The sequence below is a fragment of the Schistocerca gregaria genome, chromosome 7, assembly GCF_023897955.1.
Source record: "Schistocerca gregaria isolate iqSchGreg1 chromosome 7, iqSchGreg1.2, whole genome shotgun sequence".
In the NCBI taxonomy this organism is placed as follows: domain Eukaryota; kingdom Metazoa; phylum Arthropoda; class Insecta; order Orthoptera; family Acrididae; genus Schistocerca; species Schistocerca gregaria.
The window spans coordinates 415,199,097-415,219,032 of record NC_064926.1 but is presented as its reverse complement, the minus strand read 5'-3'; the positions used below and the strand labels follow the sequence as shown (position 1 = coordinate 415,219,032).

The window sequence follows — 19,936 nt, the reverse complement described above, 5'->3', positions numbered from 1 at the left end:
TGTGCTGTAGCACTTTCACCCTCCCAATGTTGCCATCATTACAAGCAATAACAGCATCACTGACCGGCCGCTTTAGTCTCTTCATTCCATCAAACACCTATTGAACACGTATCAAACACATTATTGAACGACTCATTGGGAATTTTGAGTCTTACCATGGAGACACTTCTTCAGTAATTCAGGATTTGCTAGGTCTGCTGGGATGAAATGTTTATGGCTGTATCAACTGTTTGAGTACTGGGCATTGTATGCATGCATTGCATGCATCAGGTCCAGAAGGGCAAAGATGGTGTACCGGTTTTACATCACTTGACAGTCTGTGGAAGAAGGTAGCCCATAGTGCCTCCTTCGTTTTCAAAAAATCCGCAGTATTATTTCTAATGGCCATCCCATAATACTGCTGCAGTTCATTATCATTTTGTCTGTCAGCCTGCCTCTTATGGTTTTACCATCAGAAAGTTTCTTTTCTCTCAAGCTTTGTTTCAATATCCTCAACCTGGTGCCCATTTTCTTCTGGACATGACCAACATTGTTAACCTTTATAACACATCAATCCACAGCCTTCTATATAAAAAATATCTGATTTTGTTCGATCTTGAAATAATGCATGTAAAAATTTTAACATTTTCAACCGGTGTAGATTATCTTTAAAAAATAAAATAAAATACTTCACTTCTGAGTTTATAAGTGATCTACATGTAATTTTATTCGGAAAATTGCAAATTTTATGACGAGATAAAAATCAGAAAATGCGAATTTTTTTTTTCCTTTCTAACTCCCGTTAAATTGGCTATAAATAATTGCAAATACCCAAAACATTCATCTCTCACACTGTTTATCTATACAATGTGCAAAAACTCATTAATTACAGTTTGGAGACCACTACCACAGATGTCGCTGCGGACGTTACATTTAAAATTATCACGTACAATTTCTTCGGAACTGACTGTAACGTTGATCTTTCTACTCTTTTTGTCTCCCCGCAGGTACGAGTAGACTGACTTTGACATGTTTGTAGAATCCTTGTGTTTTTCACCTGGTCACTACAATGCGAAAGGGGGAGTGTGTTTGTGTGTTTACGTGTATGTGTGTGTGTGTGTGTGTGTGTGTGTGTGTGTGTGTGTGTGTGTGTATGTGTGTGTGTGTGTGTGTGTGTGTGTGCTTTTCCAACTAATTAATGAAGTTCATCAAATTAAAATATCTAAATATATTGATAGACTACATCAGATTAGAATCATAAGTTTTATGCAAAAATTAAATAAAAGAAGTATTAGTGGAACAAAATATTAATGTTGACGCCAGTGTTTCATTAAAGTCTAACGCGCTAGGTATTCATATATAATTCCAAATCACCGGTGCGTTTATTGCGGCGGTGTAAATTCTATTTTATGCGCAGTATATACAAAAGGAAACGCTCATTTGCACTGTTGAACTAACAATAAGCATATTTCATTATTGGTAGTCAAACACACCCACGGCCCATGTAGTGAAACGACCCCTTACAAAAATTAATGAATGACTGTGCTGATAAACCTCTTACATTATTTGCTTTTCAAACAGCTGAGCAAATGTGAACGTACTGAGACATTACTCTCTTTACTTATTCTGATAAACACTAAAATGGGACACAATATTTTTAGGGCAAGGCAATCTGACTTTCAAAAATCTCTACAAAAGAATGGTCCTGACTAAGAATAACTTATACCTCTCGTGAATGACTTACCTCACAAAAATCTTCGTTACTCAATTTACTGCAATACAGCGAGCGCCAATACTGCCAGCTAAATAAAAGATTCTAACTGCAGAAGTCACTAACTACTGATAGGCATAGTTAGCAAATGAAAGATTTTGATAAAGAACAAACAACGTATTTACCTTAATAGTGTTCAAAAGTCATATATCAGTTCATGACATCTAGTCTTACAAATTTACTGTCTCTGATGGACACACGTCCAGATCATCCGCTCTCAAAACTCCGCCATCTCTCTCCCCACATCCACCACTGCTGGCGGCTCACCTCCAACTGCGCAACGCTACGCGCTGTTAACAGCCAACTGCCCAACACTACAATAGCGAATAATACAACAATGCCACCCAACCACAGACTGCACACAGCGCAGACAGCGATTTTCCTACAGAGCGCTACGTGGAGTTACCAACATAAAAACCTAAACAGACTACTTATAGTAAGCGTGCTGTCCGTGTGTAGAGTGGGGAAATCGTGCGATGCATCCAAGTTTCGGAAACAGCTCGTCTTTCCGGGTATTCGAGGAGCTACGTGGTGTCTTCAAAACGTGGCGAAACCAAGGTGAAACCACGTCCAGATGTCATTGGTTTGGGCGGCCACCCCTCATTGAAGTTGTCGGATGTCGTAGGATGGGAAGACTGGTAAAACAGGACAGGCAGTGAACTCTGGCGGAACTAACACCAGACCTTAAATCTAGGAATTGAACAAGTGTGTCTGAACACACAGTATACCAAACACTCCTAACGATGGGCCTCCGAGGCCGACGAGCTGTGCATGTGCCAACGTTAACACGATGACATGGGCAGATAAAACTAAAAAGGCACGTGACCTTCGGCACCGCACTATGGCACAATGGCATAGCGTTGCATGGTCTGATGGATCCCCATACCATTTTCATCATGTTGATGGGAGAGCGCGAATACATCGACACCTGTACTACGGGCACAGAAAAGCTGGCCGTGTCCTATCTAAGAATCGTCAGGCGTATTTTCTCTGTATTTCGTGAGATATTTGCAGTTTCGTATTTTCAATGTGTAGCTGGACGAATGGTCAAGTAAAATTCGCTGTAAAAATCATTGTCTGTCACGGGAAACAAACTGACGGGCGTCTCAAAGACGTGATAAATAGGAAATGCCCTGTGGCTAGGGCCTTCCGTCTGGTAGTCTGGTCGTCTGGTGCAAGTCTTTTATTTGACACCACTTCGGCGACTTGTGTGTCGATGGGAATGAGATGATCATCATACGGACAAAACAACACCCATTCGCTGAGAGGAGAAAATCTCCGGCCCATCCGGGAATCTAACCCGGACCGTTAGGTATGACATTCCATCGCGCTGACCACTCAGCTCCAAGGGCGTACCAAAGACGTGATCAGTAGTATTTGTTTGGGCTGACTCCAGATCCACATTGCAAATAGAAAATTGAAAACATCTGTCAGAACACCACAGAAATGGCACCTGACGGCACCGAGGAGGAACGCCCGGTATAAGTAATATGCATTCAGACTGTCTCACATCTTTAGAAATTCAAGCATTGAAACTAGTATCACGACAGAAATGTCAGTGACTTCTTTACATGGAGCACTTCTGCTACTGTGGGAGTCAGAACAGGCACAAACAAGGAAGGAGAGGAGTTGCGATGGCTGGTGGCAGGAATCCCAAATGATCTGCACATAACACTTTGAGATTAAATTAACACTTTTTTATAGAAAGAAAAGAAAGTTATCTTCTGGTCCCTCCAACGTCCAAGTACTGAACAGTATTACTATTCGCATAAAAAAATTGTTCAAATGGCTCTGAGCCCTATGGGACTCAACATCTTAGGTCATAAGTCCCCTAGAACTTAGAACTACTTAAACCTAACTAACCTAAGGACATCACACACACCCATGCCCGAGGCAGGACTCGAACCTGCGACCGTAGCAGCCCCGCGGTTCCGGACTGCAGCGCCAGAACCGCACGGCCACCGCGGCCGGCTACAACTATTCGCATAACACAGGCTAAGTGTTGTCTTGATATTACTCAGGAGTGATGATCTCGAAGTCAGCTACCGAACTGGGCCGACCAGGGATGGGCGGTTGGTTAAATCGGCGTTGACAGGAGGCGCTGAACTCAGACTTTCTGGAGGTCTGGTGCTGCCCGCTCTTTCCATTGGCGCACGGGTCACCGACTTCTTGATGCCGTTTCGCGGAGCTGCGCTGGTCGGTCTACAGTCGATGCTTTAGGACTCAACAGAGCAAACGGGTATAATATTTGAACTTCATTTTTCTGGGTGACAGCCTACGAATATGGAGTCGAGCAAGACTGCAGCACGGCCTCTCTTCAAAATTGTCGCACATTCTCTTGCATTCTCCTCTCACGCGAAATAAGAAAGAATAAAATTTTTGTAGGGATAGAATTAACACATACTGTAACCATCATTGTGCATGCACTGGACGGTGACTGTACTCAACAGCTGCAGTTAATATTCTAGAGACACTACCCTTTCGCACTTTTATACATATTAAAGTTATTCTCATAAGCATCTAAGCCCAGATTACTCAAGTTACGTTACATTATCTGTTGAAGGTGACTACGTCAAAGGTTGGAAAATATGTAAATTGCTATTCAGTTTCAGAATGTATAAACGGATCTAATGTTGTGGTAGTCATGCTGAAGCAAGAGACTCCGTAGGTTTGACGGAAAGAATTTTATTTGAGAACATCATACGTTCTTTTACTGTCGCTTCTTAAAACGTTTCAGCAGGTACTGGTTAAATTATTATACACTTGGAGCGCGCACGTTTTGCCATTGATGATGATGCAGTGGTGTGTTTGAGTGCATAATGTAATAAAATAATCTGTTAGCTAGAGAAAGTAGTAGCAAAGTGTGTCGAGTCTCTAACGCATTCGGTGTTTCTTTCAGAGATTAAGGTGTATCCTGGCATCTCGCGAGGGTCACTCGGCAGCCATGTCTCCATACCTGGAGGTGAGTTCAGCCAGCGTCGACGCAAGACTGCGCAATTAAAAATACAAGCTTCGATAGGCATTTGGCGTTGACATGTGCATGGAAAAATATCCTTTCAAGAGATGCCCCTCAAGTGGGTAACAGCAATCCCTTCGCGACCAAATAAGCAAGTACTGCAATGGTGCGAATGTTTTTCTGCCGTATGTGAAGCATGCAGTCTGAAGAATATAAAATAGGAGACAGAAAATATTTCAGTAATCGTGAACTAGTGCCGGTTGGTTCAAAAAGAAAGGAGAGGTTTCAGTTGTTTATTACAAAATATAGAAGGTAAGAACACAATATGCATGTCACTGGTTAGAGGAAGGTTCGAAGTTCTTAAAGGGCTGCGCTGTCCTTTGTTTGCACCAACATACCAACATGGCGACTGTATAACAGGAGAAATAAATTTCTTTGTTGGAATTTGCGCGAGGTCAGTGCATTGTCCAAGTTAATCCCGCGTTCCGCAGTCGATTCAGCAAGAAGCCACGTCTACACAAACAGGTTTATGGCTGGCATAAAAAATTATTTGACAATGGTTGCATATGCAATAGGGAGGGCTTTAGTAGACCAGGCACGTCCGGTGAAAATATCGAGTGTATCCGAGATGCGTCCACAAGGAGCTCTTGGAAGTCCAAAAGACGGGCAAACTGGGAATTACAATTTCCTCAGACAACACCATGGCGTATTCTGAAACGACACCTGCGTATGAAGCTTAAGAAGTAGCAGTTAATGTAGCAACTGCTTTCTGGTGACCATGCAGAAGAAACGAATTTTGCATTTCAGTTCTCCAGGATGTGGCAGAGGACACCGTTGTCCAAACAGCTCATCTTATTGGAGGAATCGACATTTTATCTCTAGGGTAAAGTAAACAACCATAATGTAAGAATTTGGTGGTCACATAATGCTGACGTCGTCATCGGACATGAAAAAGGCTCACTAAAACTGAGTGTGTTTTGTGCCGTTTCTATTCACAAAGTTTATGGACCTTTCATTTTTCGATGGAAATTCTAGTACCTGTGACAGCTGCTCTCCAAGAGCTGAGAAATCAAATCGTTCAAATTGTCGATTGTATAAAAAAGAACGTGCTGATTCATATGTGGAATGACATGTACTAACGTTTCAATGTTACTCGAGCAACGCTTGGTGGTCACATTGAGTGAACGGTATAGTTTCTGTGCGAACATACAACTTTGAACCTTCCTCAATCCAGTGAGACGCACAATGTGTCTCTGTATTACATCGTTTTTCTGTAATAAGCGCATGGAGGGTGACCATAGTGAGGTTTGGAGACAAGTAATGACAGTCATTACAGCCATACTTTTTTGACAAAGAGAAAATGGACAGTGACAGACTATATAGGGCATCCCGTGTAATTCCCGTCCTGGGCTTCGGACTTTATGGAGAACTGAAAGTGTCGTCCTGTAAAGGCAGTAATTACCCTTCACTAGTTTCACCAAACAACTCTTCACTGCATCAGAATTTTCTCCTACCACGTCTAATATTCAGTACGAGATCGACAGCTAGCTGCGAGTCACACTCAGAGATGATCTTTTTATTTGAGTTCATTCACGTTATTCACAGCGTACCTAAATGAAGGGTAAGCCATAGAGGACATCGTTTCATTACGTGGCTACCCTTTGTTTGTTCCTCATTCTCTAGTACTTAGTGTCTGGGGACGAGTGCAACACGAGCTGTAACAGGTTACACACATTGTTTCAGATTTACACCAGAAAAAACCGATCGGGCATCATTATTTGTGATGAACCTATAAAAAAAAACTTCAATATTCCGATTCGCGACAGCGCATAAATTTAGATTGCGTACTGTATATTCATTTCAAGAGCATATACCGATACAGGGATAACAGTATTGCACTTATATATCATGTATATGTATTCTTACGTATTAGCGCTCATTTCATTAAATAAGCTGATCACGAAACCAACATTATGATATTTGGACTTTTTTTAAATCTAACTATAAAGGGTAAATAGTATATGATACTCTCATCTTGGTAGCGAATATCATATACCCCTTATGCATTCGAGCCTTCACTTCCTTCGTGATGCAAAGGAAACTAACATCGTGTATCAGATTTTTGAAAGGCAGGTGTTTGTCACTTGCAGCGTTTGCAGAAATGTTGTTGTCTTTAGGAAAATTTTATTGTTCTTCCCAGAATAAGTTGTCTCCAATCATGAAATTCCGTTTGCAGAGCGTTTTCTGCTGTAGGATGTACATATAAAAGTGGAAAGTCGATTATGATCGAAGATCAGACACTTAAAAGATACTGGCGCAAAGTGTCATGCAGAGGATATGTACAGATTTAAGTATTACCACTAAATAGGAATGAAAAAGACTACTAAAAATTTCTTCTCACAGGGAAGAAAACGGAGCTTCCATTTTTTCGAAGTGAAAACTGCGACCTTTGTAATGACATCGGTCTTCTTTGTCAATCGGACTACGAATACGAAGTGAAGAAATTCAGGTCCCACTGAGGCAAAATAACTCATGACGGAGAAGTAAGGATGCCAGGAAATGCAGGCAAAGACGAAATTCTCGAGCAAAAGAAGTTTCCTAGAATAAAATATCGGCCTTAATGTGACGAATAAATTTCTAAGAATGTACATTTGAAGCAAATAATTAAATGACGGACTGTGGGAAAACTGGGAAAGAAAAGAATCGAAGCTTTTAAGATGTAGTGCTATGGAAGACCGGAAAGTTAGGTGGACTGATAAGATATGAGAAGGGGAGTTTCCCCGCAGAGTCGACGTTGAGATGAAAACGTTGACAATAAGAAGAGATTGAATAGTAATTCATCTGCTACGAGATCAAGGAATAACTTAAGGGAGCTATAGATGGCAAAAAATGGGGGAAGACAGATATCGAAATCCATACAGCCAATACTCCAAGACGTTCTGCGCAAGTGCTATTCTGAGATGACGAGATTGACACAGTAGAGGAACTAGTCACGGTCCACATGAAACCAGTGAAAAATTGATGACTCAGAAAAAAGAACTACCGAGAAGCAGGAAGAACCTACATGTCGACCCCACTTTTCCGAAAAGTTTATCAGTAAGAGCTAAAATTTCACCTTATATACCACACGATATCCGACCAAAAAAAATTATTTGGTGATATTCCTGAGGTTTTCCTAGTCGGAAGTATCTGCAGAATGCTTAATTCTGTGACATCCATGAGGCTATTGCCCTCTGACATCGATACGAGTTAAATGTCTGCCATGGACGTCATTTCTCAAATGGAACATTTCTGTCCGTATGTAAAGAAATGTGAAAGTTTTTCTGAACATGAAAACAAATACTCAGCTGTTATTACAACATTGCTAGCCTGTGTCTCGTTACACGGAAACCAGTTTGTTTTGGAGATGTATTATCATTTAAGTGGAAAGTGACCGGCTCAAAATTCAGGTTAAACTCGAGTGCAAAAAAGTCAATATAAAGAATCTGTAGCACAACGCTATACTACACACTATTTAGGTTGAGGGTACAGCGATCCTAAACGGAATGTGTGTGTGTGTGTGTGTTTGTGTGTGTGTGTGTGTGTGTGTGTGTGTGTGTGTAAGTGTGTGTAAGAGAGAGAGAGAGAGAGAGAGAGAGAGAGACAGAGAGAGAGAGAGAGACTGTAAATGAATGACAGAGATTAATGTGAGAAACGGAGCAGTGAGGTACAGTGAATTTTCAACAACTTTAAAAGAGAGTGAGAGGTCACGGCAAAGTGTACATATGCAATGTCACATGTCGCGTTTTTGCTCATCACACAATGACGTATAACTGTTTGCATAGCGAAATCAGAAATCTGAAGCAATGCGTTTAATAGGATCGTTTCCGGCTGACGTAGAGTAACTCTTCGTGGAAACAGACCGCCTACTGTATCAAAGTTACATCTCTCGCTGTGCTAAATTCAGAGTGTGTTTGTGAATGTACTAATGTACGTAAACCTATGTTTCGTAAAACTGCCGTATATGCAGAGCAGAGTGAACTAGTTTGTTTCTCTCTTTATTTTGCGTAGTAAATGACCACGATTAGACTTTAACGTTGACCTATCGTCACAGAACCTCTTAACTAATTCTTCCATTTTTTCTTTCGATTTTTCACACATTACTTTGTTTTTATTTCCTGGTTGTTCTATGGTTTGAATTGGGTAATAGAGTTTCGAGGGCTACACGATTTTTTATGTTTCCAGTTAATAGTAAATACATTTTCAATGAACATGTTAAGCAGTTCTTTGCTGAGTCTGTAGTCGCTCATATTGCGATCACGTTCAAACAGTTATAGTTGTCTTTAGGGTAAGGCGCCATTGAACACACACACACACACACACACACACACACACACACACACACACATATATATATATATATATATATATATATATATATATATATATATATATATATATATATACGTACTTTTACTGATTTGCGGTTGGTGTTTTTTCCCAGTCATTCAGAGATTCGTGGAAAACTCTTACAGAACAACGTGAAAGACCAAAAGAGTAGCAACTGAAACTGATGCTGGTCGGGCCTTGAGTCCCGTGCCTCGCGTATTACGACTGATGCCGACTGATCGATCCACGACGACTACAATCCCAACTGACGGCACGCACTCAACCAGCCCTGTCTCCTACTTTATAAACCTTACAGAACCTATCCCTGCATATTTCACTGGACTAATATTTCTTGGAGGAATGATACCGAGTCCAAAGGGTCTATACGGCTGTTACGTTTGTCTATCCCGTTTCAGGTAGCGATGACAGGGCAGTTACTATATGTCAAATAGGCAGACGTCGTGAAGTCAAACACTGCCCAGAGACTTCAATGTGACCATCTGTTGAAAGCCTGAATAACTACTTTTCCAGCGCGAAAGGCCTCAAAACGTCCAGGAAGAAAGTCAGTGACGTTTTCCAAGGTACCAACAGAGATGGGAGCCATGGTGACTTCAGTGTCGACTTCACTGAATCTCTTGTAAAATTAATTAATTTTCTTCTTCAATTTCTGTTTCTTTTCTAATTTAGATGCGTGTGGTGATATAACTTTAGGTTTTATTTAAAAATAATGAATTCTTACTGTTCTGGTTGCGAGCAATATAAAGTGTTTTGAAAGAAACAAATTTATCGTTTCTCATGCATTTCGCCTCTACTATTGGTAAGTCATCATTAACGACAAATTTCGTGGAAGCCACTCTACATGTATTCTTGTTCTGGTCTCATAGTTGTACTTTAGCTTACTGCCATTCGAAATTTTATTTCACAGCACCAGAAAATGTTCGCATTCAAAAAGATGACGATGTAACCGAGTTTTCATTCAGTAGTACTGTGTAAATGAAATTGCGAATGCCAGTACGCAGGAGAACAGAAACAATAGGAACAAGAACACATCTAGAGCAGCTTCTATGAAATTTGCCAGTGATGATGTCTTCCAAATAATAGGGGCTAAACACGTATTGCCCGAAGAATTCATTTCACTGAGTTATAATAAACTAGACGAAGGGAAAGAGACAATTATTGAGATAATATTACACGCAACTGAGGACGACAGGATAGTAAACTGTGAAGAAAAAACAAAAAAAAGTTTCCAATTTGTATCCACAAAAGTAAAAGATGTACAAAGATTAACTGCAGCTTAAGTTTACTCAAGAAAATTTGTGTGTATTTTAAGTATGCATCAGAAATGAAATTTTTCTGGAGACCGAAAACTAAATTTTCACTGCTTAGCTTTATGTTTGGATCCTGCCGTTTGATGCCCATAATCAATCCACTGTAGTAAAAACTTCCCGTCTTCAAATTTCATTTGTAAACGTCATGTCGAATATCGGTTATTCGGAATCAAATCCAATACCTGAGTTAATATTTCTGGTGTTTCTTCAATATCCGAACTGTTCACATCTCCTGTATAGTACAAATGTACAGAGAGCTTGCCATGTTAGACCAGTAAGTCGTCTTTGCCAAACAATATTATCACTTTCTAACAACTCCCATCAAAACTCCCGAAACTAAGGAAAATATCGTTTTATAAAATTATTTATTATATAAAGGATTATTACCTATTATATTTAGGAGATTTATGTTATGATGTATTACATAAAGAATTTAATAGAAATTTATGTATGATGCTGTCTTTTTTTGGTACATGTAAAAAATTTGAAAATAAAAAAACTGATTTTTCTAAATGAATTGTTTATTCGTAAACATTTCTATTTCATAACAAAATTACTTATAGTTGTTTCCCTTAGGACGCAGCAGGATCACACCTGTATTTGATTATGCAGGGTGATTCACCTAAAACTTGCACCTCAAATATTGCGGAAATGGAAAGTGAAATTGATATACATATTTCACAGAACGGAATGGTATTCAAGCGCTTGTAAGGTTAGCCAATAAATAGAATGTAATAATAACAGAAGATCTATTTTAATGCAAAAATACACTTCTTTTAAATGGAAAAATATCTATTGATATTAAAAAACGAAAAGTAGGGTGCATGACAATATTACTAGTGAGTATTGTAGGATTCTAGTCTGTGTCGTTTACGATGTACCCTATTTTGAAAAGTTTCCGCAACGACACTTCTTTGTGTCATTCAACTTGCGTAGATGCTAGGTACGACGCTGTTGTATTTTATTACTGTGTGCTTGTGTGTTCCTTGAGTGCACTACGACTTGCTAGTCATTTAGTGTGTCACAGTCCAAGCATCAATTGGAGAGCGGTTGATGGGATTCACCATTGAAAAAAGCCGACATTCTCCATGAGTATGGAGAGTGTAGGAAGAATGCAGTTTGATTTTCCGCGGTGTATTCGGAAAGATATCCCAAAAGACATTATCCATCTCGGCAGTTATTTCTCAACCTCTTCAACCAGTTACGTGAAACTACAACACCTAGAGAACGTAACAGAAGGAAAGAAGTGACGACAGAAGAGGGGGAAATTAATGTTCTAGTCACAGTTGCAGTTATTCCGCACGTTCGCTATCTCTCAACGCACGAGAAGTGGCAAGAGTCACACAAATACACCACTCTTTCTCCATCGATATTGGTTCCATACTTGTCACATCTTTCTTCATCAGGAGCTGCATGGAAATGACTACGATAATCGTGTCAGCTTCTGTTCAGGGGCATTATCACAGAATCCTCCAGATGTGTAACGATTCCACATATACCAATCATGGCCAGCTAATCTTAGGAAAGAGGTATCATTAATCTGTTGACAATCCCCAGGGGTTTCGTCTGGTGGAACGTCATTGTCTATGGAGTGTACGTGTGTGGTGTAAGATGGTGAGCTATTGGCTCACAGGCCTGTTTTTCGTAGACGGAACACCAAACCCACAAGTATCGGAGTCTCCTAACAGACAATTTTCCACGGATGTTAGAACACGACCTAGCAGTATGATAGCTGTCCATCCCACAATGCTCGAAGTACTTTAGCATCGCGAATTCTTTCCAAGTCGTTGGATTGGACGCTGAGGACCTTTACTTTGGTCGGCTTGTTCCCCGGATTTAACACCTGTAGGCTTTTATGTGTTGGGAAATGTGAAAGACGTTGTGTACAAGTACATACCAACTTCATACGATGATATACAACGACTTATCAGTGCAGGCTCCTCGGACATAACTGCTGAAATGCTATCATGTATGCATCAGATATTCAATACCAGACTGGAACCGCTTACTGCCACTGACGGTAGTCATTTTGATCACAGTTTATAATGGCAGGTTGTCTCGTTACTGGTCAGAATTCGCATAACTAGAGTGTGCACTTGTGTTGTTCTGTAGTCTGTGCTACCACATATACTGTACAGGTGTCGGTGGGGAGCTTCTTTCAAAATACGATGTGTTGTAAACGACTCACACTAGAATCCTGCAACAAACGCTGCTCATATTCTAATTTTCCATACATTTAATCTGTTAGTTTCAATAGGCATTGTAAAATGTAGGTAAGTGTGTTTGCTCTAAAAATATACTTTCTAAGTATTATTTCAATCTGTTGATTGGTTAAAAATTCATCAACTGACTACCAGGATACTGCACGTCAATAGCACTTCCCATTTCGCAATATTTACAGTTCGAGTTACAGGTATTACAGGTGATTCACCCTCTGTTCATAATCTTTAATCGAAAGCTAAATATACGAGGGTCACTCCAAAACAAATGCACACTATTTTTGTAAAAATACCGTTTTCATTCTGCATGTGTGAAAGTTTTGCAGTTTGTAGATACATCCTTCCCGCTTGTTTTCAAACTTAGTTCAACCTGTTCCCGTGAGTGGTACCGTTACAGCATGTCTTCAAGGTGGCTGCTACACTTGACGTTCGTCAGAAGCAACTCGCTGTCATAGAATTACTGTGCTGTGAAAACTATACGGTGGGAAACATCCACAAGAGGTTGAGAAAGGTGTATGGAGAGCTGCTGTCGATCGCAGTACAGTTAGTCGGTGGGCAAGCAGGTTACGGCAATATTGAGGATTGTCCTCGCAGCGACAGGCCTCGTACTGCACACACTCCAGAGAGTGTGTTGGGAGTTAACGAATTGGTGACTGCTGACAGACGCATCACAGTGAACTAATAGTCACTCTACGTTGGGATAAGGGAAGGTTCAAATGGCTCTGAGCACTATGGGACTTATCAGCTGTGGTCATCAGTCCCTTAGAACTTAGAACTACTTAAACCTAACTAACCTAAGGACATCACACACATCCATGCCCGAGGCAGGATTCGAAACTGCGACCGTAGCGGTCGCGCTGTTCTGGACTGTAGCGCCTAGAATCGCATGGCCACTCCGGCCGGCGATAAGGGAATGAAGTGTTTGCAGAATACGGAATGTGTTGGCGTTAAAAAAAGGTTTGTGCCAGGTGGTTTTCCAGAATGTTGACAGTGGCTCACAAAGAAACAAGAAAATCGGTATGCAGCGAACTTTTGGAAGAGTACGAGAATGGTGGAGATGAATTTCTTGGAAGAATTGCGACAGGTGATGAAACATGGCTCCATCATTTTTCACCAGAGACGAAGAGGCAATCAACGGAGTGGTATCATTCAAATTCACCCAAGAAAAAAAATCGAAACCACATCTTCTGCTGGAAAAGTTATGGCAACAGTGTTTTTCGATTCCGAAGGACTCTTGCTTGTGGACATAATGCCAAGTGGAACCATCATAAATTCTGATGCGTATGTGACGGCACTGAAGAAATCTCAAGCTCGACTGAGTCGTGTTCGATTACATCGGCAAATGCCGGATGTTTTGCCGTTGCACGACAATGCACGGCCACATGTCAGTCAAAAAACCATGGAAGCGACCACAAAACTCGGATGGACAACACTGAAACACACGCCTTACAGTCCTGATCTGGTTACACGTGACTATCATCTCTTTGGGAAACTGAAAGACTCTCTTCTTGGAACAAGGTTTGAAGATGATGACTCCCTTGTGCACGCTGCTAAACAGTGGCTCCAATAGGTTGGTCCAGAATTTTACTGTGCAGATATACAGGCGATGGTTCCAAGATGGTGTAAGGCAGTTGAGCGGGATGAAAATTATCTGGAGAAATTAAAATATGGTTTCTAAACGATGTATCTGTACACGTTAAAACTTTCAAACATCTAGAATAAAAGATGGCTTTTAAATTGTTTGTGTTTCTTTTGGAGTGACCCTTGTATAATAATATTATGTGAATTCGATGCATGATAACAACAAATTGAACCTATAGATACCACTCTATGACAGAAAATAAACATTTGATACTCAATGAAAGGATCTCCCATACCTTAAGCACGTTACGACCTCCAAATAAGCATAGCATTAAGTATGAAACAATTTTTTGAAGGTGATAATTAAAACTTCCTGTCCAATCCTACATAAATGTAGATCAATGTTGGCTTCACAAGTAGCGTGCTGTGTGCAGGCGTGGCGGAGGCAGCTCGGGACAAGGATTCGTCTCGAGATGAGGACAGCGCGGAGCAGTCGGCAGGCACCTCGGGAGCCGTGCAGGTGTCGGGGGCGGCAGCGGGGGCGTTGCTGCTGGCCGTGGCGGCGGCAGTGGTGGTACTCAGCTGACACGGCGGCCTCGGGGACGTCTAATGTCCGCGGTGGGCAGCGCGCCAACTGGAACTCTCTGCTCCAGCCACTGTGCTCCGCTGCACAGGGAGGTCCAGACGCTGGCAGCGGGAACACAGTGAATCCCGAATCTGTACGTGCTTTGGTGGGCACACTGAGAGACTCGAGCAATTTCTCAGCACTTCGGCTTATACCTAACCGACTAGACTCCATTCTGCTGTTTCCTGTGTGGTGACGAGCATTTGTGAACGTTGTAAACTGTCTGTAAGTGAGAAAATTGAGCCCTTCCGCAAACAGGAACAAGCTTCCTTAGGGAAGCTAATTTTGACTCCGTTACCTATTTGTAATACATCGAAAATCTTAATGTCAGCTCCTATGGAAACCTTTACTACTGTTACAATGACCTTTTCAAGTATGTGTATGTGCATGTGTACATGCATGACTTTTCATCCTACTCCTCGTAACCTAAAGGATACGCAGAATTTCTAAATTATATATGGTGATTGCAGTTGTACTGCTCCTGTCTTTGGCGTTATACGGGACAGAATGAAGCATCTGGTGCGTATCCATACACACACACACACACACACTCACACACACACACACACACACACACACACACACACACACACACACACACACACACACACACACAACCTAAAAAACCGCTTGAAACCGCTAGTAAACAATCGAAATTGCGGTCATGTTGGTACGATATGATTTTCGGAAAATATGTGAAAAATGTGGGTCATACTACGAAATATTTTTAAATATTTTATTGTGGTCAAGGGATGTATAAGACCGACTTAATTTAGCATCCCGAAGATTCACGTTTAGTGCTTTCTGTGTGTAATCATCCCCACGAAATGGTCAATAATTGTCGACGAGCAGGAGACTGAGAACTCTCTCAACAACGTTCTTTTCTGTAACATCTTCCTGTAGTTCCAGTTTTAGACATTCTGCTTTTATTACAGGGCAATTGTATTCGAGATAAAAACTTATAAGATACGGATTAACCAGATCATTCCTGTTCAGTGTTTGTCCAACGAAGATATACCACTCTGTTAAATTCGTTAGGCTTAAAATAATATCTCCTTAACGGGCTGACAATAAGTTGAACCATAGTTTCAATGGGTAACCTCTGGAATTTGTGTGAGCTGTGTCGTTACACCTATGAAGTATAACAAACCGAATGAATTTTCCAAAACATTTTTCCAAAATAGCGCGATGAATATCATATAACTGAAGTGATCAGCAGAAGAAAGTGCTAAGGGTCAAGAGGATATTTTGGGTTGCTGTTTACTGTACGTTTGGTTAAATTCAGATACAAGAAGATAGATGTAAAGGAACAAAATAACTTTTATAGCAGGCAGTGCTTTCTAAGGTTGCATATGTAAGTGCTGGCTGCCATTGTAAAAAAGAGAAAATAATTTATATAGTAGACTGTTCTTTCTAAGGTATATATAACTACTGACTACCCACACTTGATGCATTGGGAAACGCAGCAGGTAGTGCGATCATACTAAACGCTACTAAATGGATGGTCAGCACCCTTTTCTGCAGGTCCCCTTCTTCAATTACAACCAACATCCATAAAAAAAATTCACGAGATAAATTACAACAATGTGAGAACAAAATCAGCTAGTTCCGAAGAAGTAATAGAGACTTACGTACAAACATGGCTTGGAATTGAGAAATGCTTCTTAAATATATTTAATCAAACTGCTACTCTACATGGCATTAATTGTTTGCGGTAAAGTTTGGCGTGTCGCATTATACCTCCATGCAGTTCATTATTTAAGCACTGAGAGAACTTACGTTACAGGTGTGAGAAACTTTGATTTTAAGAGTATAGAGAATTGTGAATCCAAACAAGTTAGGTAAAGAGGCTATAAAATTCAACGCACTATTCTGGCAAAACAAATGTTAAAGATCAGTAGGAGCGTAACCAAGGCTTCATTTCGATTGGGCGCTTAATTATTCACGAATAACATTTTTCCTTCAGTATGAATATGGAAATTATTCATTGAAACTTATGAAATCCTGCCAATACTATTCAGAGTGAGAAGTACGTGCAACAACGTTCTGTTGGCAGATTTAAGTCGCCGCTGTCTGCTCACTGATGTACATCCTAAACAGCTGAAAAAATCAAATCTCTGTCTCCAACTGAATTATGCTCATTTACAGCTGTAACCGAGTCTGAAAGCTGTGCTTGTTTAGTTTGTCGACTACGACTAGGTCTTTAGAATCCGAAGAGTCAGACAGAATATATAGCAGTTTATTATCACCACAATATTTTGTTCAATTTCTGGCTAACAGAACCATCTATCGTCTCTTGAGCCATTTATAGCGCAGAGAATATTCAGGTAGTAGCATTCAATGTTATCCGCTCTCATACTTGCTTCGGTATCGCACTGCATTAAATTAAGTACTGGTTCTTAAGTTAAGATATCACTATATTTTATGTAATGGTTTCCAAACGATTGTAAATCTAAGAATGTGTTGTAATGAATACCAAAGCTAGCGGAAATATTTTTGGCTTACTTGTAGGAAATAAGATTCAGTTTGTACCCGATATTCTTTTGTCTGCAAAAGGATTTTATTGTCTCTTAATTTTTCGTAAGTATTCAGTACAGTTAGTTATTCGTATGGCACATTTTGTTGGGCCGGTGACTGGCCACGGCTCTGAAAAACCCTGGCTGAACTGTGGCAATAATAGATACTAGCATGGGGTTGAGGTACTGTGTGACATATTACCTATCGTGGCAACAATGATGAATGACGTCAAATAGAAGTCCGAAAATTGCCTTACTCGTGTGAGGCACTTCTAAGGTAATGTGCAGTGTTTTTATAGCAATACACCGTTAATTTGATTCTCATTTGAACTGCTCTTTTCATAAATTTGTTAGAAGCGTACTAAATTCTTTCCTTGTCTTCTTTCTTCCTAGTTATTACTGTGGACTTTCCGTCCCTTTAGTTCAAATTACAAAAACCGGAACCTTTATCTTCTCCAAATATTAGCTTGCATATGCTCGATAAAATGTAATTTAATCATTGTTGCAAGTTACGCAGCTGTGCGTTTTGTACAATGAGTACCTTATTACAAAACGTGATTCAGACGCCTTACTGACTACAAAAATTAGAAAAGATTCAGTATGTCCCTGAAAGATACTTTATGCTCTAAAACTGGTTTGTATGACATACTAGCCATCATAAGAGTACGCCTCTTAAATCCCACTAACATCTTGAGGTTACAGGGAATCTTATTATAAGCAAGAGAATAATTTGTAACTTCCTGATACTATAAAAATGCTCATTAAGCTTTCGTGAAAGATATGCAATTCTACGTTCTAACAGCGCCCAGAACGTGAAAATACTTATTAATCAAAATGTAATTTTCTAATGTGACTGTATAAATGTGTAAATGTGAGCATAAAATAAAGTTTGTCTTATATAAACATGAAAAATTCCTTAATTTGCATTCCTCTCCCACGTCTTTATAACAGTTCCCATATTCTTGCAGAGTACATGTTACACTGCTGTGTCTATACGTTACGGCAGACAGGTTTGTATGCATTTAGTAATCTGCTATCATTAATAATGCTACAACTTGACATACACGGTCCAGTCACTTTAATGTGCTCGCCGCCTTTTTTTCGACTTCAGTGAGCGATAAGCATTCAAGGCGGCTGATGGCTGAACTGGCAATGAAGGGCATATAAATAGCGTGTCGGGGAAACCGTGAAATCTGTGCAGTCGGTATCGTAATACACAAAGAGAGCGGTTTATGAGATGTCGAAAAGTGGACGATCTTTGGCTTTCAGGCCAAGGGTGGAAGCTTTTCTGAAACCGCTAAGTTTGTAAATGGTTCGTGTGCTGCCATGGTTAAATTACACCGTGCATGGCAAAATGGCGCTATCCAAAACTGGCGCCGAGGCAGCTATTGTGAAACACGGGCTATAGAGGACGGACATGAACAAACGTTGCGGACGTGTGTACGGGCGAAAAGACATACAATTGTTGAGTGACTGGCTTCACAGATGAACCAAGGGGCTACCAACAGTCTCTCCTCGACTTTGTTCAGTGAACTTTGACATGTATGTGCACCGGCAGAGGGTGCCTGACTCTAGAACCCACACTGAAGCTGGGACGAAGGCAGGAATTTGCACACCGATCAACAACTGGACGTTAACTGAGTGCCACAACGTGGCATTTTGAGTTAGATCGTTTTATATTCCACCGGAGGCATGGCCTTTGCCTGCATGGGGTGAAACGCTTGAAATAGAAAAGTCCAGCCCACAGAAGAGGATTTTATGATCTGGGGAATGTCTTCGTACTATACCCTGGGTGATGTCGTCATTTAGGAAGGCACAATGCATCTACACAAGTAGGCATCTGTCCTTGGGAAACACGTACTCCCCGATATGCATTTCATCCATTCTCAGCATTATGCGATCTACCACAACATGCCGCCAAACTCCTCGGTTTTATACCCAATCGAGAATCTGTGAGACCAGCTCGATGTGTCCTTCACGCCATGGATTACCAATCGAGATACCTAGTGTCTCTGGCCATAACACTGGAGTAGCATGGCTTCACGTTCCCCACTGAATATCTTCCAGCACGTCTTGCAACACTCGATGCTGTAAAAGGTGGTTATTCAGGCTTTTGACAGGTGGTTACAGTAAAGCGACAGGATCGTTTATGTCTGAACATCACTTTACATACTATCTAAAAGATACAGGAACACACTTGAAAAAAATAATAAAAATAAATGTAAGTAAGGCAGTACCTGCCCGCCCGTCTAGCCGTGCGGTCTAACTCATGGCTCTCCGCACTGGGAAGGAGCGCCTGGTCCCCTGCACGAACCCGCCCGACGGACTCCTGTCGAGATCCGGTGAGCCGTCCAGTCTGTGGATGGTTTTTAGGCGGTTTTCCATCTGCCTCGGCGAATGCGGGCTGGTTCCCCTTATTCAACCTCTTCTACACTATGTCGGCGATTGCTGCGCAAAGAAGTTCTCCAGTTACACGTACACCACCATTGCTCTATCACGCTGACATAGGGGTTACACTCGTCTGTTGTGAGACGTTCCCTGGGGAGGGGGAGGGCAGGGTCCACCAGAGGCCGAACCGCACAATAACCCCGAG

The 19,936-nt window shown here is 40.9% G+C and overlaps 1 protein-coding gene across 2 annotated transcripts in view; it reads left to right on the top strand.

Moving 5' to 3' along the window:
* The window catches only part of LOC126281485 (lachesin-like), a 737,825-nt gene extending 719,570 nt beyond the window's left edge, over positions 1 to 18,255 (top strand). Inside the window, exons 8-9 of one of the 2 annotated variants that reach the window (XM_049980483.1) lie at positions 4,650 to 4,712; positions 14,637 to 18,255. In XM_049980483.1, the coding sequence (XP_049836440.1) occupies positions 4,650 to 4,712; positions 14,637 to 14,788 (215 nt within the window). In that variant the 3' untranslated portion in view covers positions 14,789 to 18,255. The remainder of the gene's footprint in view (positions 1 to 4,649; positions 4,713 to 14,636) is intronic. The other variant, XM_049980484.1, reaches the window with a different exon arrangement.
* The last annotated feature ends 1,681 nt before the right edge of the window (positions 18,256 to 19,936 follow it).